General features: G+C 44.2%; 1 protein-coding gene across 1 annotated transcript in view; it reads right to left on the reverse strand.

Moving 5' to 3' along the window:
• Positions 1–21416, reverse strand: part of LOC146177988 (dermonecrotic toxin SPH-like) — a 32438-nt gene extending 11022 nt beyond the window's left edge. Inside the window, exons 1-4 of the mRNA XM_084580690.1 lie at positions 21251–21416; positions 17024–17267; positions 10026–10160; positions 340–465 (exon numbers count right to left, since the gene is read on the reverse strand). Coding sequence (XP_084436816.1) covers positions 340–465; positions 10026–10160; positions 17024–17267; positions 21251–21295 — 550 coding nt within the window. The 5' untranslated portion in view covers positions 21296–21416. The remainder of the gene's footprint in view (positions 1–339; positions 466–10025; positions 10161–17023; positions 17268–21250) is intronic.
• Positions 21417–22637: the final 1221 nt, after the last annotated feature.

Raw genomic sequence — 22637 nt, forward strand, 5'->3', positions numbered from 1 at the left:
GTTCTAAGGTCTTTCTTGCTACCACAGTAGGCCGAGCAGCTTGCCGAGAGAAACAAAGAACACCCATAGCGCCGTCACTGCATAAGGCATCGACACTAGCTTATCGTTCGCAAAGTAACTTCATAATGCCCCAGTTTTGTCACAGGGGACAAGTGAATTGAATAATGGGCACCAGCTGCTGAATTTTTTGTTTCGTTTGAAATGTGATGTTCTGTTCCACATACCCTTATTTTCATGCCTATTGATATATATTTCTTTCCACCTCGAACTTCTTATAATTAAAAGAGAGGAAATAATCAGTTGTGCAAAGAAGCTTAAAAAGCAAGATGCTAATCTTACCCACGTGGTCAATAAAATCAGAGCTGTTATCACGCGACGCCAGTGTATGCAGTGCCCCTCTGAAGACTTCCTTGTCAGTCGTTGTGTAGATCGACAGCAGCACATTCACCATGTGACTTGAAGGAACTGCAAAAAAGGTACACAAAACTTCGTCAGCCCGCAACGGTAGTGCAGTGGTTAAGATGCCTGACTACTGTGCTTGAGTACCCGGGTTCGATCTCAACCGCTGGCAGCTGCGTTTCGATGGAGGGAACGAAGAGGCGCCTGTTTACTGTGCGATGTCAGGTGACGTTAAAGATCTCGAGGTGATCGTAATTACTCCGGAACCCTCCACTACCGGCACCCCTTTTTCTCTTTCTGCTTTCACTTTCATCCTCCCCCCTTTCCTTATAGCGTGGTTCAGTTGTCAAGAGAAACAGGTGTGACAGATACTGCACCTTTAATGTGATCCAATTATTATTATAAAACATCAAAAAAGTTAGGGGATCGAATGAACCGCCACTGCTGAGCAGCGCGCAGCGTTTTGTGTAGTAATGCATAGTGAGAGAAAACGAGAGATGTGGGTGATTACGCAGCGCCCTCTGGCAACCATCAAGCGGCTACACAGCGGACAATTCCAGACAACGCGGTGCCGCGACGCCCTTTTGCTCCCTTCCATTCTGTCCTCAAATGTTCCTCTCACCTCACACGGTCTACTAGAGATATCACATGAGAAGAACTAGCAGATTCAGGCTGTATACGAACGACAAATCGGCTTCAGCTGAAGCTAAGCGCAATGACGACCCCTCACTGGGGCCTAACACATACTTAACACAGCATCGCCACTCTAAAAGAAAAGTAAGGTCGCTTGGAATTAGCTGATGAAAGAACGTAAAGGAGACTTGTTTTCAGCATAAATACTAGCTGTAACGCTTCATCGCTTGCATCTGCATGATATAATGCTCATCCTTTCGAAAGCGATCTGTGAGTCACAGCTGTTCATGAACACAAGACTCAAAGGACATTGAGAATATATTCTTTCAAGCATTTTCGATAAATTTTAGCCAACCCTATATTAACTTTGTTAACTTATTTTCCAATTAAACTTTATTCTCCAAAAGATAAAAATGCACTGAGAGACGCGTAGTGCAACATAGAGTACAAAAGACTACTTTCAGGGCAAACAGCATAAAGGCAAACTTGAAACCTTTGATAGTTTACCCTGTTGAAGCAGTGATCCTCTCACAGTGTGGCGATGCACTGCTGGATCGACGCTCGTGAGCTCCAAAGAGCGGTGAGTGGATTGTTACAGCCGCAAATGCACTATGAGGTCGGAATGACAAAAAATGGGACAATATAGCCGGGATAAAATCACGGTGTGAAACTCCACAGAACAAAAAAGCCCGCTTTAAGCAAGTCAGGCTAACATAACTGCTGCCCTAAGGTTTACGCGTGCGATTCGAGATCCAAGTTCCGGGTTTTGGAACTCCATCACACCCATCGCGATTTATCTTTACCACGCAATGTTTGCCTTTCAATTCTGCCTATCCACCTCTGACGTCCAACCAATTATCTCTACGCTGATTTTTCCTCACACTAAACTAATGACTGAGCCGACACTAAACAGTTCTTCATTCATCGCTGAACCGGAGACAATGCTGTCGCGTTATTACCCTTCACACCCTCCTCCGGTGGCAACGCTAGGGAGCTTGACTGCTGAAGCCCCAATGCGGGTTATATCCCAGCCAAGGCTCTTTTGGACGGAAGCAAAAAACAAGGCGCCCGTGTATTACTTGACATCAGTTCACGTAAATCACCACAGGCGGTCACATTTCTCGCGCCCTCCACTGTGACGTTCCTCATTGCCAGAATCGCTTGGAGACAATAAATTACCCCTTTATCTTTACTTGCGGTAATATTTTATTGTAAGCAATTCATAAAGATGGTCATAATATTAGTTAAATTCAAGAGACTCCTGTGAAACTCGTAATTTAGAATTATTTTTTACTAAGTGCTCCTGAGAACTGTTCGCAACCCGAACTTGGCGAGGCGTCTCTACGCGTTTATTCCCTGGTGACGTAATACGTGTTTGGTATGCCCACTCATTGGACCCTCCGTAGTGAGGCAAGCGGTTCGGGTCGCAGTAGGGCGACGTCGTGACTTACTTTCCTTCTTTTTTTTATTCCGCTGAGTTAAGGGGGGAGGTGATGAGCACCATACTAGATCGCCGATATGTTCAGGGCTAAGGAAGCTAGCTTAGAACGTTTTACTCCATAGATAGGACTAATAGGATAGACATTGCTCGCGCGCATTCCATACATTTTTAGTAAATTTTCTTTCATGAGATCTTTAAACTATATTTCGGTGAGCCGTTTAAAGCTTTATTTGTACTTCTTTTCGAGTGCACCATCTTGTACCCTTATTGATAGTAGCGCGGTGAACAATCTCTATGCTCGATGTCATGAGATGCGGCATTACCACTTTCTGTGTAGCGTGGGATGCGCTGAGAGTTTTCCTGAGTGATCGCAGCAAAGCGCACAGTTCTCGCAACGTTTCAAACTTTTACTGGTTCCTTCGGCCAGTTCTGTAGACGGTTCTGTGCCGACATTAACTTGAAAGCTGCCGAATTCTGCGGTCATTCGTAATTCGACAACAGGAGCACTGTAAGGCCGGAGTGAAAAACGACTCGCGCGTGGAGGCTAGCTGGCGGTGGAATCTAGCAACGGCGACTCTACACTGCTCTGGGACAGTGCCCCCCCCCCCCCCCCCCTTTCTCGAAAGGGACGGCATGGTGGCCTAGTCCCCAGATCCCCCGCGGCGTTTCTTTCAGAAAGGCGTCAGCTGCAAGGTCGCGTCGCAAACGCTGGGGAGGGAAAAAAAAAAGACAGGCACCGTGTGAGAGAGTTTGAGGACCGGCGAGTGGAGAGAGTGTGTGTTTTGAATGTTGTATTTTTATTTGACGTAATTAAGAACCTGGGTCCAAGATAATTCCCAACCCACTTGGGTTGTGGCATGTTTTTCAATCATTTGATTGGCTGCTTCATTGTCTTGTTTTGTTGTTGGTGTTTCATCACAAAGCGTTTCTCGGACCATGTTCGCCAGTCAAGATTGAAGCTCCGTGCTTAGCACGTATTTACAGTCCCTAGGCTTTAACTGAAACGCTCGGTAGAGAAGTAAGGGCTTGTAGAGTGACTTCTCTGTGTGAGAGTTCATTTTCTTTTAAGTTACAGTTGTCTGTGTGACTACTGTTACTGTAGTTTACAGTTTGACAATGTATACTATTTTTCTTGTGTAAATATAATACTCCTCTTTACCATCATCTGATCATTGTCTACTTCTTCTTCACTGCCGAATGACCACGTTTGGACAGGCTTCAGCCCCTCCGAAGATTGGCAACGAACGAGCATAAAATTACTAGCACGCTTGCTTCTATCACCGCCGCCATGTAGCTAAATTATATTTCGGGCGCAAGTCAAACCAATAGTTTCTTTCAATGCAAAGCTAGCGTCTGTTTATTACCTACCGTGTTCTCACCACCACTTGACAAAATAAATCAAAGCAAACTATTACGTCTCATAACACATAGTGCTTCCTCTTTTTTCCATCCTTCCCTCTATTCACCACCTCGCAGGGTGAGTTGCGGTGGCGCTTCGGCTGGTTACCTCTGGCATCTGCATTTTATCTTCCCCTTAGCCTCCACTGGTTTTAAACGGTTGCATAGTTGATGCGTGTCCCAGGAAAAACCGACGTCATATCCGCATCGCCGACGGATGCAGCGACGACAGGTTTCACCTGTTCAAACGCGGATCTTTATTTGGGTATTGCGGGGCCAGAGGTTACGCACTAGACCTGGCGAGCCTCAAGGAGCCACTCCGCAGCTGGTGAAGCGGTAGTCAGCAGCTTGGACCAGCCTTGTGCGCAAGTGATCATCCTTGAGCTTATATAAAGCGAGAAGCTAACCGGTCGCGCGCTAGTGATAGTGCCCACCCAGGAATAGTCGCATCGTTCTCTGTATGTAGTGCCAAAGTTTGATTACAGTATAGCGCGACTCATAGCAGTCACCCGCTTCCAACCGCGGCGAGTGCTCAAGCGCTGACTGGTCCCGACACGACAGGGGTTGCTTGCCGATGTCCAGCGTGTAGCGCTATCTGGCGCTGTCTAGGCGGTGTGGGCATGCGCAGTGTAATGCATGGTGGCGGATTATTGTAAGCGATCACACTATTGTATTTAATGCTATGAAAGATGTAGCAACGTCAGTGTCTGCGTGGATGACTGCATCCGCTGACGCACGACTGAGTCGGCCTCGTAATGTATTTCCAAAACATTTCCGTCCTCGCTCTGACCATTATGGCTCTGGCAGCGCAGAGAATCAAATCGCTACGCACGTTGTTTTATTTTTTCTCCCCTAGAAAAATGGCTTGTCATAGTCTTTAAGGTGGTAGCTAAAAGTTTCCTTTATTCTTATATTTTATTTTATCCTTGAAATGAAACGCTGCTCAGAACTGAGGGTCCTTTCTGGACAGGGAATTTCTCGTACTGCAGAAATGCATGTTTCAATTAATTATTATAGGGGAAATTGTGCCCGTTTCAGCTATAAGTTAGAAGCGCTTCAGCTGCGCCCATAAGGGTATGACGTGATAACATTATGCTCCCGTCTGCGGCTATCCTTGTGCACAGTCGCTCACGTAATGCAGTATGCTGCTCTCCTAATCATCAATCAATCAATCAAGCAAGGACCTCACTGAAGCCTCAGAGATAAAGAAGAGGTGGCAGGAATACACAGAAGAACTGTACAAGAAGGACCCGGATGTGCAAACCCAACATAGGACGGTTGTGATTACTGATCTCGAGCCGGGCATCCTGAAGAGTGAAGTTGAATGGGCCTTAGCCAGCCTTGCTAAGAACAAAGCTAGCGGAATTGATGGTATTCCAGCTGAGTTGCTTCAAAACCTCAACCACGACGCTATTAACACACTGCATACATTATGTCAAAAGATTTGGACAACCCTGCAGTGGCCACAGGATTGGAGGAGGTCAGTTTACATCCCCATCCCAAAGAAAGGCAGTGCCAAAGATTGTTCCAACTACCGCACGATCGCGCTTATTTCGCATGCTAGCAAGGTGATGTTAAAAATCCTGCAAGGTAGGCTGCAGCAGTATGTGGATCGGGAGCTTCCGGACGTGCAAGCTGGGTTTCACAAGGGCAGAGGAACTAGAGACCAAATTGCCAACCTTCGCTGGATCATGGAAAAAGCAAGAGAGTTCCAGAAACCCATTTACTTCTGCTTTATTGATTATGCGAAAGCGTTTGACTGCGTAGATCACAGCAGATTGTGGCAAGCTCTCCAAGAGATGGGAGTTCCAATTCACCTCATCTGTCTCCTCAGGAACATTTATGAAGGGCAAAAGGCCACAGTCAGAACTGGGCATGGTCTTACTGATTGGTTTCCGATTGAGAAAGGGGTGAGGCAAGGCTGCATACTGTCGCCCTGCCTATTTAACCTATATGCAGAGTGCATCATGAGGAAGGCCGGTCTGGACGAGTCTTCAGCTGGAGTGAAGATTGCTGGAAAACGTATCAACAACCTTAGATATGCGGATGATACCACTTTAATGGCAGAAAGTGAAGTGGAACTCAAGAGACTTCTGATGCGCGTACAAGAAGAGAGTGAGAAGTTTGGGCTTAAACTGAACATTAAAAAGACGAAGATCATGGCGTCTTGCCCTATCAAGTCCTGGAGAATCAATGGACAAGAAGTGGAAGCTGTGACAGATTTTCTGTTCTTGGGCGCCAAGATTACCTCGGAAGGAGACTGCAGCCATGAAATTAGGAGACGCCTGCTTCTGGGAAAGAGAGCAATGGTTAGCCTTGACCGCCTAGTAAAGAGCAGAGACATTAGTCTGCCAACCAAGATCCGTATAACCCGTGCTATGGTCTTTCCAGTTGTGATGTATGGATGCGAGAGTTGGACTGTGAAAAAGGCTTACCACCGAAGAATTGACGCGTTTGAATTGTGGTGCTGGCGAAGACTCTTAAGAGTTCCTTGGACTGCCAGAAGATCAAATCAGTCGATATTGTCGACCATAAACCCTGACTGCTCATTGGAGGGTCAAATTCTAAAGTTAAAGCTCAGCTACTTTGGTCATCTGATGAGAAGGGAGGAGTCGCTGGAGAAAGATTTGATGTTGGGAAAGGTTGAGGGTCGCCGGAGAAGGGGTAGGCAGCGAACGCGACGGTTAGATGGCATTCTCGATGCATTGCAGATGAACCTATGTGATGTTAAGAAGATAGTGAGAGACCGGAAATCGTGGCGTGACATGGTCCATAGGGTCACGAAGAGTCGGACACGACTGAACGCCTGAACTGAACTGAATCATCAATCAATTAATTTATACCTTTGTTTCTCACAGATGCTCATTACTGTACGGTCGTAATCTACGTTATGTGTAAGTCCGCGCGACATATAAAGTGTTCCTTTAACTAAGACGTTAACTCAGAAGTGCTGGGTTCGACCACGTAACCACTGACCTATCTCACAAGCACTATACTACCAAAATTCCCAGCTCCTGACAGCGGTCTGGTCAAGTTGCCTAGTGATTTCACGTTGTTCGCAATGAATACGAAGTTCACTCTCATGTCCCCTGACAACTATCTTTTGCCGTAGGCATGATCATAAATTTTAATCTCATCGCAAACGCCGATCTGGATTTTCCGCAGAATATAGCCTTCAAACCTGCGGCATCCGAGCGGACCTAGATAAAAAAAGTAAAAAAAAAAAACAGAAGAAAACAAAACAAACGTTTGTTCAAATTGAAATTAAGCGAACGCTTTTCAAAAGCCATGAATACATTGTACCCTCTTCCGAAGGTTTATTGACCTCTAATTTATTCCGTCTTTCACATCAGTTAATCAACCATTTAAAAATTCAGAGAGGGCTGCATGATCGGCACTAGAGAAATGCGTAAGCCTGAGCTTTGATGCTACACACAGTATATCATGCGCCACTAGTAGAGATTTCACATTGCCGAAATTATGATAGCAGCTGTGTTGTGCACGACATTGTGTACCAAGCTCAGCAGTAATCCTCAAGTGGCGTAAAGTCAACGTTGCACAGCACTCGACGGCCGCGATGTCTTTTGTGCCGGCGCGCCTCCTTCCTAACGCACCAGATGTGTCGCGTAAGCGGTTCTCATGACGTCACCATTGGTAGAAGCGCGGCGGCGGCACACGGTTGCTAGTGGCGCCATGGGGGCGCCGGCAGCGCTCACCATGGAAATGTTTGCCCGTCTCTATTTAGTATTGCTTGCTCCTCCCCGCAATCTTTTGACATAGGTGTATTTTATTTTAATTATCTGACACCTATTATACAATTTGTGATCTTCTCGACCATTTATTAGCCCGTTTTCACTCTGGCTTTGAAAACACGTCGTCTAGCGGTAGCGTAGTATCACGTCCGTTTGGACGTCGACATTAGCTCGCTCGGCTATTTTAGCATCTGATTGCCTTTTTGACTATAATTCACCAGCGACTCCACTTCGATCATACGAGCTCCCTTTGGAGATTTCCTGGTCCCCTTTCGCATACAATTTTACTTTACAATTTCGCATACATCAGCGTTTGTCCGGTTCCTTTGGCCGTGTACAACTAAGCAACGCAGCATTTATGAGAAAAAGGTTTTCAGTTCACCGCAATCGCGATGACAACCAATGGGGACAAGCAGTGTAGTGGGACAGTGCATAGTGTGTCGTGGTTTTATGTCAATTTTGGGTGATTATGTCGGATGTAGAATATATTTGAATCGTAGTAAATAAATGGGTAAACCTGCGCAACATAAAAAAAAATGTTGTTGTTTAGCTCTGCTTAACCCTAGTTGAATTGCGAAAGCAATGGCGGAGCTTCTTTCGCCTGCTACATTATTGGGCACACTTAAGCTCATCCTTCAAGTGTGTGACGCGAGAGCGTAAGCTACCAGCCCACATATAAAGCTACGCTTCAACAGAACCGTATGGACTTGCCTGAGTCACGCAGGGTTAACGAATGCCAATGGTTCCTGCGTGCTGATTCTGATATGACCCTCCCATATGAAAGGAGCGACCCTAGTTGGCTGCTTTTGCCCTTGGCATAGGGGTAACGCGAATTCAAGTGTCATGTCAGGCGGAGTTTCGTATGAGGGGACTGTAGTTATGCCTCTTCACGGCTCATCTTCACGGCGTAGCTGCGGCCACCCGAGGTCTCGCTTTTCAGAATAATATTCCTCGCAAATTGTTCCCCATCCAGCCAGCTCAAAAGATGCTATCTTGCAATAGCACACAACAACGCTCTTCGGCAGTTTTCCTGGAGATATTAAAGCGGAGAAGCCCGTAAGAGCTGCTACCTTTGCTTTCCGCCTAGTAGACCTCTCCGGTGCACTGTCCCCTGATGCGCTTAGCCGCCGAATACTGGTCTGACCCCGTTTGTTGCCGGCGGAGCAGAGAAGAAAGACGGTACTCATGTTGCTTTGAACACTTCTACAAAACGGGAGGTCAGGCTCCTGAACTCCCAGGTCATCTCGAGCATTTAATGTGGTTTCTTCTCACGTTGCGTGCATCATTCAAAATTTCATGTCTTGTGCCTATATTAATACAGAAAGATTGACTTCGCCTAAGATGTCGAAGGGCTCAAATACCGATACACCAGGTGCTTTTTTTTACCCGTCTGCAGACTATTTTTTGAACTCAAATATATTTCAGAGAAGTCGGTGAAGGCTGATGTGCAGCAACATAGATACTATTTGCGTGGCATCTCATTTTTAAGCAGCTGAATAAGACAAATAAATAAAATTTTTACTTTCAATTTTAGGTTCTAATATTATATTAAGAAAGCCGTTCACACCAGAGCGGGGACTAGTTTTTTATTTTTTTTTTATGAGCAGTGTATTTTGCAGCATCTCACTTATAAAAATGACGCAATTCTAACTCAAACTTAACTACCCGCGGTTCACTTTATTAAAACGGCGTCGCTTTTACGTATAATACATCTAATACGAAAGCTGATTGCGCATTTTATGCAAGCAGCGAAGTTGACTTTTTCGGCAATACCACGCCCAGTGATGATGTTCTAAAATGTGCAGTGCGGAGCGTAAGCTTTACGAGCCAGAAATGCGTATTTGTTTTACGTTAACTGTTTTCAATGTAATTGCCAATGAAAAAAAAAATAAAGCTTGGCTCAACCTTTATGGTGACGCTCGTTCATTTGCTTAATGTAATGTTTGCCCGTAAGATATAAAGTAAAAAGTTTATTAGCTAATGTCCGTTAATTGCTAAATCAATAAGCTATGTTATGTACGTGATGTCCGCCTTACTGCACAATCGACTTGCGCAGAGCGCCCTTGCGTATCCCTCACAGGGATTAAAATATAGATATGTAAAGAGCGAAAAAAAAAAAAGACAAGCACCAGGAATATTTTATCTTCTTTCAAGGTTACCGTACTACCCAGTAATCAGCACCTTACACTCAGTAAACGGTAATAACGTTAGGAGCCAAACGCAGGAAAATATCAAGTATCAGACTAGTGATGATTATCTGAGCGAAGGGTGATAAGCTAAACACCTTCCATCTCGAAAGTGAAAAAAAAAAAAAAAAGAGGTCAGGGACGAGCAGCACGCTTGCCACACAGGCGGTGTGAAGGCGTCGCCGCTATAGCTTAAGGCAAATGCTTGGTACTTGCCTTCACTCCACAGATGATGTATGAGGTTTTCAGCAAGACTGACGCCAGCTTTGTATTTTGCTTTGTCTCCGCGCAGGTTTCCCGTTTTGATGTCTACGTAGAGGAGGAGCATTTTGTCCTTGTGTTTTCCTCCATCTGTGAAAACAAATGTGAGAAAAGACAATGTACGTGAGACTAGATTTGACGAAACTACCGTTCGTGCACCGTCTGTTTCTTACACGTTGAAAACAGAGGTGAAAAGTGAGATATGTGTAAATGTCAGCTGAAAATCATGCGACCTGGTGCAACCACGTCTTGCAGTGTGCTGGGAGAAAGAAAAATAAATGAAAAAATGTTTAGATAAAGAACTCAGCGAAAGAAGGGCTGAATCGCAGTTAAAGCATCCTGGAAACCTTGCCTGCACATGGTGCGCACATTTTTAATGGGGTCGCTTGAAAATTTACAGCCAGGTCGTTCCACTGCTTCAGATACTTTAGTGCGCCTTAAAAAAAAAATCAAATTTTATGAGAATGCTCTTGGTCTTACATTATTCGTTGTATTCGTGGTTTATGAACAATGAAGTGCTAGACCGGGATACAAATTGTTCAATTTTGCTAAACAACGAACATCTGTGCATGAAGTGTTAATCTTCATGCCCCTGCGGAGCCCGTGGAGGGTATACAGGTGGTACCTAGGTTGTCCGTTAATTTGCTTCTATTACGTAACTTGAACTGCAATAAAGATGAGAGACCTGCCCTTTTCTCGATCCGGGGAACTTGGCCATAGCCAGACGCTAGGATTCTGATCAGCAGCCGAGCTGCCGCAGTTTTCCCGCCCTATCTTCACACCAGGGGGTGCGATGCAGCATCATTCGTAAAGACTCACGCTTCTCGAATCTCGGCTGTTGCCCCTGGGGGAGAACACAGGCACCTCCGCCGCCTTGATTACGGGGCTTGGCATCGACACCGCATATACGCTACAGATACCCTTGAATAAAAAATGGAGTCCAAAGCTACCCCCCTGATTGTTTGTCGCGCCCTGTCGAGGCGCACTGTTGCTCATAAGAAACAAGTCCCTTCACTCCGTGGTGAAGAAGGCGATGTGATGAACGCGATGAGGTGAAACCGATCTTTCGTTTGGTAAATAGCGATGTAGAGTACACGACCTCCGCCTAGTCATAACTAATCATGCCAAATCGTGCAGCGCCACTTGTTCTCACGTAAAGAAGTGCTAGACCACGCTACACATTGCTCACGTTCCCTAAACGACGAACCGCTGTGCATGAAGTGTTTATCTTCATGCCTCTGCGGAGCCCGTGGACGGCATACCAGCATATTTTTAATATAATAATATGATATAATAACATTAGCATACTTTTATATTACAGTAATTATTTATATTGTTAATAGAATAATATAATATATTATATATATATTTAATACATATAATATATATATATATATAATATTGGTCTTTGGTTGCTTTGGCGGAGTGATACTTTGGATCCCGAAAGAACAGACAGAGCACATGAGACCAGATCTCCGCTGCGCATATGGCAACCTCTTCGCCACTTCAAGAACGTATCATATAGCAAGCTACTCCAGGATCTCCGCAGCCATCAAAGGCGTCTATGTGAATATGCCATGCTACCAGCAGCCCCACTGCGTTCTGTCAGAGTACCGCCATATAAACTCATTATATGTAACTTCACCAATGCTCGGCCTTGTGGAACGGTGCTTCTTTCAGGGTACACGTTTGGTGCGTCAACTTGAAGGTACCGTAAAGATTTTTACGGGCTCTCAAGAAATGTCGTATGCAGCTTTCTCAGAGCAGTGCCAGGAGGGTGACCAAGTCATTTTAGAAATGGCTATACTTTACTTCCTTACGTGTTACTGCCTTAACTGCCTTGCATACAGTTCAAGTATTCTTCAAAAAAGACTCCCAAAAACTTCTGCGCACTCACATGTTTCAGAGGCTTTCCTTGAAAACCCAGACGACAGAGGCATCAGAAAGTTTGTTTTTGCACGAAATAAAATTAGGTTTTTTTTTTCCAATATGCTTGTTCAACTAGTTGCAGCACAGCCAGGACGACAGGTCTTGCAGCCATATATTTGCTAGTGCTATTAAGATGGATATGCTGCTTCCTTTAAAATAATTTTATGTCATGTGCATATAATATCCAATGCCCCAGGTATTTTCAAAATAGTGTTTGTATAGACTAAGGATAGGATTGGTCCCAAAATCGAACCTATTAGGGAAGCACATTTCATTTACAAGATCAATTTACTGTTCCCGAGGCTTGCAAATTGGAAGCAATTCTGGAGATTACGTTTAATCAAGTGCAGTGCGTTACCCCGAAGATTATATCAAAATAGCTTTGTTAAAAGAATGTTATGTTTTATGAAATCAGGAACGTTTTAAAAATTTTAGAACATTTCAAGTGTGTAAAGTCTGTTTTCTATGTTCACAATGATTTTTTTTTTCTTTAATTATGAGCAAGGCAGACTCAACTGACTTTCCTTTGTCAAACCCGTATTTATACAAAGATGTGGTAGCTTTATTAACAAAAGTCAAGTAAAGTTTAAGTTCATTACGTGCTCTGCTATTTTATTAAAATACTTTTAACACGAATATAGGTCAGCAATTTAAAAAAAATACTGTTCTATCACCGCTCTAATCAACTGCGCAGACACTAACAAATTTAATTTTGTCAGGAAACAACCCATCTCTAAGAATAAGATTACAGATCTGGGAAAGAGGAACATATAAAATATCTAGCATAGCGTTTGTCGGACGGAATGTCATATCGTCAAGGCCACTTGCGCAGCAATATTTCAATTTCAAAGCAGCGATTTCATTCGGTATAGTTGGCTGCAGAAATATGCTTTCTTCTACTCTCAGTGGGAAACTCAACTTTCGGGCTATTTGTGCAGCTATACCCGATGTGCGAAAAGCTAAAAAGTGAGCATTGAATTTATAACCCAGGTCAGACCAATGGTGAGTGACGTCATTAATGCTAAATTCTTGTATCTAGCAGCAGTTTTTCGAATGTAATAATTTCATTTCCATCAAGTTGTCTGGGAGCAGCTGTAGCTACCTGTAAATTTATTAATGTAATACACATTTCGGCGGACTTTCTTTAGATGATAATTTAACTTATCTTCATCTTTTATATTCTGACGGCTCCTTTAAGTCTTTTGTAGCAAAAACACCTGGAATATTGCGTCCCGTAGCTTCATTCCTTTCACAAGTCCTTTTATGATTCATGGCTTTGTAACCTTTCAATATTTTCTTACTGGCCTGATGGGGAAATGTTTGTATTACATGTTACTTATTTTATCAAAAAATAAACCATACGTCTCGTTTGCACTTTCAGAGTTTAGAGCATGGAAGGGTTAAGTATAGAGATTTCTAAAATCCTTGGCATCTTGAATCAACTGATGTTTACTATACATGAAGTAAAAGAAAGAAGTTGGTAAACGGAAGAGTAGACATTCTCGAAAAAGACGGGATTGAAAGACACGCATTGGGCCTTGATTGAGTTTTTGTATGCATCTTTCAGTCTCTAATTTTAGCGCTGTTTTACATGTATGATATCTCCCTTGTTTAAACGCGAACGTTGCTACTCTTTAATTTACTGCCATCTATATTATTTGCATTTAGTTCGGGAATATACAACGAGTACCTATCTTGAAACACTACACGTGGCAGAAAACAAGGCTGTAAGCAATATAGCAAATAAACCACTAATGAACACACTGCACATATTTTCCACTAATATAAGATATTGGCAATTTTCAACACTTTTCGGTCCAGCCTCTCTATGCAGGTGTACCACGTTGCGAAATCTGGGGTTTACATTTCTTGCATCTTATCGATACCAGAATGGTACTTATTATTAACGTGATGGCAAGTATGTTAAGAATAGAACTCGAACACCGCACAGAACACTGCTAGTTAGCCATCAGATTACTGAATTGCTCAATACTTGTTCCCAGCTAGTCGAGGCCCTGCGCGTATCAAATTCACCGCTTGATTTCAAGAAACGGGTAAACGATCTCCTTCTCAGTGAAGAGTATGCATAGGAAATTATTCTCTCTACCAGAGTGCAATGCAGTTTATATTCACGTTTAAAATTATGCTACCCACAGTTTAAGACAAAACTACGTTCTTGACGATATCATCGGAAGTCAAAGGTGCATTCTCTGCGCAGGTCGTTTGTTTTCCTTTTTTTGTCGTTTTGCTCTCGTTATAGCGTGTAACTGTTATTTACTACTGAATCTACTGATAGCAATTCAGCTTTTGCTTTTTTTTCTATCGCCCAGTAGGGTGTTATTTTTTATCGTTCCGCGGTTATCTGAGGCTTTGTGTGCCATATAGGTTCAGAGACCTCGTCAGGCGTTTGTATTGGCCTTTTGCCTCTGCTATCTAGGCAGAACGGAACATTTGAGGTAAGTATGCATGTACAGGATCATCCATTTCTAGATATAACATGGTCGCACCTTTGAAAGCAACACTACATCCAACGCTGACGCATATAGAAGCAAAGCGACAGGAGGAATACTCTACCACTTTGTACCAAACATGTACGAATGAATGAATGAATGAATGAATGAATGAATGAATGAATGAATGAATGAATGAATGAATGAATGAATGAATGAATGAATGAAGATTTTACACTAGGAAGACCGCCAGCTCAATTCCGGAAACACAATATTGCTTATTTTCTCTCTACTGCGTTTCCAATCACAGGTTCCTTCCCAAACACCGCCTATGATCTCCACGGACCAACTTGCTTCCTGTGCGCCACGGGGCCCGGATGCGGTTAGCACATACCTTTATTCGCACTGATTGTGAAGCAGCGCACCAGGAAAACACAGAAAGGAACGAGGAACAAGGGTTCAGCGCTTGTACCCCCTCTCCTATCCCCGGTACCACCGGGTAGCACCGGTGTTTCAATGGTTACAAGATTTCTCCTGGCCTGGTGCTCTGCACTTGTGGGGGGAAATGCTTGGGATGGGTAATGAAACGTTTTTACTTGGCAACCCTAAAGAATCCCTTTTTCAACCAAAGCGGTGGCCTTGTGGAAATGCATCCGCCTCGCATTCGGGAGGTACCAGGTTCGATCCCCGGTGCCACCGGGTAGCCATCAGGCACGGTACTACAAGATTTCCCCCGGCCTGTTACTCGGCTCTTCTGGGGTGAATTACCTCGGAAAAGGGGACATGGTCAGCAAATCTTCTTTATGTGTGCTTTCCTGGTGCGCTGCTTCATAACAGATTGCAAACCAACGAGCCCAAGTATTTACTTTACTTTATACTCACTGAAAGTCTTTTGCTCTCCTGAGGCTAGGAGGGAGGTAGGATATACCTACGTTCTCGGCGCCTCGCCACCTTGCTTGTGGCGGCTATAGGCGCCGCAATTTGTATCATGGTGCCTCTTTGAATAAAAAGAGTTGAAACACATATCTGCGCCTACTTGTGTCATCAGCGCGGCCCATGACTCAAGAGAATCAAATTACTTAATGTCCTACGGACATCAGGACATAAGCAACGAATTATGAACTGGCCTGTATCAGCATCCAACAGGAAAGCTATTTATGTGTCCCAATTATGTCGTTGAAATAATTGCGATTGGTTCTGCTGCAGGCAACACGTTCTCCGCCTCGGGCAATATAATTCACTTACCAAAGTACTGCGGAATTGTTCTAGGCGTAAAGTAACCTTCAAGGCTTATCACACCACGCAAACGGGTTGACAAAGAAAGTCTGAATCACGGTAAAATCAGGTCTTTCTTTTGCCCTCTTATTTTCACTTTCACATGCTTAAACGCGAAGATAAATGAGCGAAAGAAAAATCACCCTAGTTAGTGAGCACTATGGGCATGTTACGATTACATTGATCCGTGATAAGTCTGAATCACAATTTAACACACCGTACTGAGATGCAAGGGCTCTAATCCACCGATTACCAGAGACTGCAAGTTATCGCAGGTGTTCGGCGCTGACTGGAAAATTTAGAGGCACTGTTCGAAGGCTGCTGGCTTCAAGTTACATCCACACAATGACCGCCTGTCTATTGCCGCGTGAGGGTTTGTGGCCCATTAAGGGAAGCATACTTAAATAGCAGAAACTAACAAAACTGGACTACAATTTTCCAAAGAATTGACAAACCTTTTGCAGTGAGACACAACTATAAACTCATGAACACTAGACTGGAACACGTAATATAGAACCATGTCCCAACTCCCTCCACAACCTACTAGCATAAAGTGTCGCAAAAAAAAAAAAATTTTCTTCGCAGAATCGTAGACTAATCTAGTAACTTACGCTTCAAAATGGTCATATGCACAACAATAACCTAATTTACATGAATAAAAAGCCAGTTAAAGCAAACTATCAGTACGATCTTTACGGAAGCTTTTATTAAAGAACTCTCACCTTTTTACTATACTGCAAAATAGGGTTTGGAAGGTGATGTGAAGCTTTCTTTTTTATTCTATCCCACTTTATGTAAAGGTGAAGAAACACTGTCGGATTATAAGTGCTGGATATGTTATTTCTGATTTTGGGAATCGGGTGGTCGTTCAACTATACTAAGGGTAGCAGTTTGCGCGGTCCCTGCATGTATACCTGACATATATCACGACTTATGAAGCGAACACTTGTAATCTAATTAACGACACTATTTTGTTTTAAATGAACATTGCTTTCTCTGCATGTAGGTGATATGAGGCCAATCTCTGTGCCAAGGGCACCAGTAATGATAGTCTACATGCGGCCAATATATATGCAACGACTACAAAATGATTAGTATTAACGAGATTAAGATTTCCTAACAGATTAATTATTTCCTCCCTGGTATTCAGATAAAAAGAAGACGGTCCTTGCTTGGAGAGTAGCTTATTTCTTTGGAATTATATGGATGTGTTTCCCTGTAATTTTGGTGGTGCAAATTCGAGTACCTCCGATGAGGTATAGAAACTGAAGAAGGTATAGTAAAGAGGGTTTTCCATACCTGCACTGACTGTGTCCTTCACGTAGGCGAGGTACTTGTCGATGGCCGTCTGATTCTCGCAGTATCGACCGTAGTCGCAGCCCGGGCCATGATAGAACTTGAGGGCGGTCCCGTTAGGAGCGAAGGTTACATCCGCTTCTATAGCATTCGCTCCCTGAGCCAAGAAATCGTCCAACTCCTGGATGCTGTTAGCCATATGCCCGAACACGTACACGGGCCGACGGTAATCGTAGAACGCCTCCACCTAGAGGTAAAGTGGGAACCAGGTCAAAGCCCCTTTTCCCTATAACTTCTGATTCTTACGCGCAAATAGAAGAAACGAATCCATTCCCCAAGCACACCACTCGGTCATGGGAGAGATTGGAAGAAATATTGAAGAAAGTGCGCAAAGTGGGCAAAGAGGACTAGGAGGGTTCTACGTAGCTGTGAAGTAGACCACAACGTGATCCTCTACTCTCAACATGCAAACAGTGAGTCTGGCTGACAAACTGGCATATAGGAGATGAGAATTGCTCCCATCGAGAACCTTGTATTCCAAGTGATACGCGTTTCCCGTTGGCTACGCAGAAACGTTCGTATGAATTAGTTAAAGCGGGACTTATTCTTTCTTTCCCTCCTTTTTTATATCTGTAAATCCTATCTGAAAATTATATCCCACATGTTCTATATCTATATCCTATCTTATATATCATGTTTATATTCTTAACCATGCAGGCATGCTCGTACGACTTGGTTAAAGGTGGGTTTTATCTCTCGGTCGCTCCTTGTGTTTATACATCTGTTTATCATATCTCATGTTCACATCATATCATATCTCAGCGTGACCGCTTTAAAGGCCCCCTTCTGCAGCAAACGAGATATGGTCGGCACTGCGCTGCCAACAAAACATCACGGACATAGCTGGTACGCGGAAATTGATAGAGCCAGGAACATATTGGTTCAGTGGTTTCGTGACGTCACGAGAACATGAAATGTCTGGAGCTGGCTTTTGCATTGAGATTGGAGTATAAGTTTGAAATCGAACCCTTCCTGGTTTGAGATTAGAGGGTATTTGGATAAACAAGCCATTGAAGGCTGATTGGATAACCAACCCTCCCGAATCATTGCACCCCTTGTCGGAACCGTCAATTCTAGGCCACGTGCTCATGCTCCTGTACGGGCTCGTTAAAGCGGGGAATTAAATTTTCTTCAGGATCTCAAGGATGGATCAGTAAGTGCAATTCCGTTGTTTTATGGATACGACATATACGTTGCAGGACATGGACAGGACATCTCTTGGGGCACTGGAGGCACTTCAGTACACAGGTAAAGCAAGTAACTTTCTTGGGACACTAAAGGCACTTCAGTATGCAGGTCAAGCAAGTAAGTTACACACTCTGGCCTCGCCCGACAGTTCGCCTTACCGGAGCTCAAACCCCGCCCGCCAATAAGGCAGCCGAATTCCGGACCACCTCCTATCGCGGCAAATTACCCGTTTAAGTAAATTTCCAACATACGCAGTCGCAGGTTTAACCAATAAAAGAAGAAACTTCGCGGAACCAATCGGACCGACAAAATTAAAATTAAAAACAGCTTTTGCCCCGTCGGCTTTAACGAGATTGTTTCCCTCTCCCGCATCGCGCATACCTTCAACCAAGTTGCACGCTCTTTCTCCGCTTAAATACAGGACACACCCTCACATCAAGAAGCGACGAAAAAAAAAGCTAATAAAAATGCACAGCCCCGCCTTCACACCCGATACATAGGGGGGGACCTGTGGAATTCTGGCCGTAAGCAAAGTGGGGAACAAAGGAACAGATTCTGCGAGCCCTTGTATGCCACATGTGGTGCGGAAGCGACCATAAACGCCAACGTCGTCCTCCCGCTTCCCCGACACTTTTCGACGAACTCTTGATGCCGCCGCTTGCAGAGGCCCCGGAAAGAAACAGCGAAGCACACGGTGGCGCGCGGCGTCCGCGCGGCACACACGAAGACGGGGCACAGTACTTTTTGTACCAAAGCCAGCGCCCGATAAGCCACGTTCGCGCATACTCCCGGCGGACGATCCGTAAGTCGCTCTTCCAACAAAATGTACTTAAATGGCCCACAGCGACTTTGGCGACTGCTCGGAACGGCAACTTAAAATTATCTCCCAATAACGAGCGCCAGTGCGGGACACAATGCGAACGTTCGCGCAACGCGTCCCACCATACCTAAGTGCTTCTTAAATATATAATGGGTCCGCACCGGCTCTTGTCCACGCCCCCACAAACCACCTCGCAGGATCCAGTCTCTCGGGTGCGGGATCGCAATCATACCTCGTTTGTTGTCAACGAGACAACTTCTACAAGCGCCTGGGCACATCCGCTCGGAAATACTAAAAAAAAAAAAAAGCCTAAACTAACGAGAGCGGGGGGAGTGTACTAGCAGATTCGGTGTCCTTCAGTGCAGCGGTCCACCATCTTAACTCAGATTTACATAGTTGTAATGGGGTATTGATGAATTAAACACTAATCTTTCTTAGTTAGCGGCATTACGCATTGGTTTATTTCTGAACCTTTGAAGATTTTGATGCCTTCGAACCGCCTTTTTCCAATTTCTCTTTTGTACAATTACTGCTATTAGTTCAATAACTACACAATATATTTTCGCATTTATCCTCAGGAAGCATTGGCGTTTCATTGAGCATTTAAGGGCGCTCCTCTGAAGCGCCCGTTTTACAATTTCTCAAATATTTCAATTTAATAAATCAATTAAACCCTCCTAATTTTTATTATTAGCATCACCGAGCTAAGGCTTTTCAATATGATTATTTTAACACCTGCCAATGCCCTTTTTCCAAGCGTTGGTCTTTATTTGAGCCATTCATTATTCATATACACAAGGATTTAATTAGATCGGCATCGCATATCACACACCAATCAATAAGCAACACGAGAACAACAAATTAGGATGATACGATGTTTTTTTTTTGTTGTTTTTTTACGCAGCAGCCCTCGGTTAATTTCAATACATGGGGTCGAGCGTTACTTAAACGACGCCGACGGCTCTACGGGCGAATGAGTTGTATGAGCTATCTCTTAAAATTTATTAGCCGCAACGATGTATGCCATGAGATTGTCATTAATGGCCGCGTACACTAGATATGCATAATCATGCACTTTACGCACCCACACATACCTTGATTGAAATTGCGAATACGAAATACACGAAGGACTAATCGAGTGTGATCTCGAAAAAGCACAAAGCCAGGAAAGCGCGCTTTCAGGATATTTAAGTTCGCGAATTATTCTCGCCCCCGTGCAGAAACACGATGTTTTCGTCGTATGTTACGAGCAGATATATGATGAGAAAAAGATAAAGACGACTCTCATCCGCTGCGGCTGTGTCGCAAAAGAAACCTTTCGAAGACTAAAAACAAAGAAAGATATTCTTCTTTATTGCAAATACGCGTTATATATATAGTTTCTTTCGCATTTCAGATATTCCCCCTCCGCAAGGCAAACACCAGGAGAGCACCGTAGCAGACGACGGAAGGCTGGCTCCACCTTCCGCACTCACTGAGCATGTTCCTGGCGTTTCCTAATCTCGACGGCTATAAAGGTGGCGCTCCGCGCAGCGCGGTGGCCACGCGGCGGGGTGTTCCCTTTAACAGCGGACCATATTGTACATGTACAACGTTCTCCGAGCTTGAATGAGCCTGAGTCATATGTATTCAGAGATGCTCCTCAGAAGAAGCGCCTCGTGTTCACATAGCTCAGTTTGTTGAAGAAAATCATTTGTAAAGATACTGGCACCATCCACTCGTTAGATCCGTTTTCTCATAGCCCCGAAAGCGCTGCATTACAGCTTAGAAATATCCTGCTATGCTTCCTCGTCATTAATGGCACACATTAAAAGACTTCTAGCAAATCCTTGTGATATGATTTCCTGCACTGAAACTGTGGTAATAATAGCACGATGTTCTGATGAATGAGGCAACGCTTCAAAGAACGTAGTTCTGCTCGTTCTTGCAGTAGTTTGTTGGCGACTCCGTGCAAAATGTCGATAGGCCGACAAACTGTTCTACTGCAGGCCTAAAGCTATACACGCTGCAATTGCAAGCGTTATAGTTTTTACCATGACACTGTCAAACTCCCGGCAGACAAGGACACTAGGAAAGTGTCTACCATTAGCTAATAATGCTTTGAAATATTGCGCTTCTGTAAGGAGCGCTTGAGTGGAAGCGCTAAATAATTTTCGACTCACCAGGCAGATGACAGCAGCAAGAATGAAGAGGAAGCTCGGCTGCATTGCAACTCGTACACTTGGACTATGTGACGTTGGAGCACCACCACGGCCCTGGTGAAACAAAATATGCAAGATTCCACTCGGCAGCAACCGGCCCGTTTGCAGTGCGTCTTACTCTGCTCAAAGAAGGAAACTGAAGTGGCACTGTAAAAAGCAACCCGGTCGCCTACTCATGTCAACCGCCCTTCCCACTGAAACCACGCTTATAAAAGTGCAAGTGCAGATAGATATATGCAAGGCGAGATAGCAAAAGAGGGCATATAAGAAACAGAACGTGTCAAGGCTTTCGGGCTTGACATCATTCATGTGTAAACGGGGCATCCTGCACTGTTAAGAGAAGGATATCTTCGAGTGAAAAAAAAAAAACTGAACTGGTTGGGACAAAATAGTTATGGAGGCGATAAGATAACGGTACTGTAGCCTGAAGGAACGATAACTCTCGGAATGATAACATCGCTTAGCCAGCTATCAGCTTGTACAGAGCTAAGAAACGATACAGCCGGACTCTAACTTTTGCATAGCGCCGTCAATTATAGTAATTGAACATTTTTTGCACGTCAAGGTTGTGTGACTGCACAATTTTGCGAGTCATCTTAGAGAGGCCGTTTAAAGCATCGCTGCTTCGCCCAATAGAGAAATGCAGTAAACAATTCAAAATGCATGTAGATTATAGTACAGATTACATAACAGCGCTCCCCCCTGCGACTTCATCGTATTACTATGGGACATTATAGAAGCTTTACCGAAACACAAAGCTGGTGGCCGTCCTGCCTGGTCGAAGCAAATTTTGATCGGCTGGAGTGTGCTGTCTCGGTGCAAAAGGAGCTCTAGCCACGGCAGATTTTGAAGGGAAGAGCGTTCCTTCCAACCGCCTTCGCAATACCCCTAGAGTAACATGGAAGTAAATACCGGAAACACGAGCCCTCTGAAAGTTCGCTGCCTACCCGCGTCAGCCAGGTGATGCGGCGTGCACAAATAAAAAAAAAACGAATATGGACATGATACTGGCTCGCAGTGCGGCACTGATCGACTTTGGCAGTGGCTCAATTTTTTTTTCTTTTTCTTGCATTCGCAAGGCTTGTGAGCACGTCCGTTCTGTGCACTCCTGTGGTGCTGCTACGGGATTTTCCTGGTACGAGCGCAGTTCTATCTTGTTTAGCGCTGTACAATTTGCATATAAATATCCTTACATGTGTCTCGATGAGAAGAATATCTTCCAATGCGTTTATTTCGAACACAAAACTATGTGTCGCATGGCGGCATAGTCTTCAATACAAACATTTTGAACAGAAAACTGCGCATACACTCTTAAAAAAAAAGGCTAGTAAAAGGTTAGTAACTGCAA

The sequence above is a fragment of the Amblyomma maculatum genome, chromosome 10 (assembly GCF_055883805.1).
Source record: "Amblyomma maculatum isolate TAMU_Amacu chromosome 10, ASM5588380v1, whole genome shotgun sequence".
NCBI lineage: Eukaryota > Metazoa > Arthropoda > Arachnida > Ixodida > Ixodidae > Amblyomma > Amblyomma maculatum.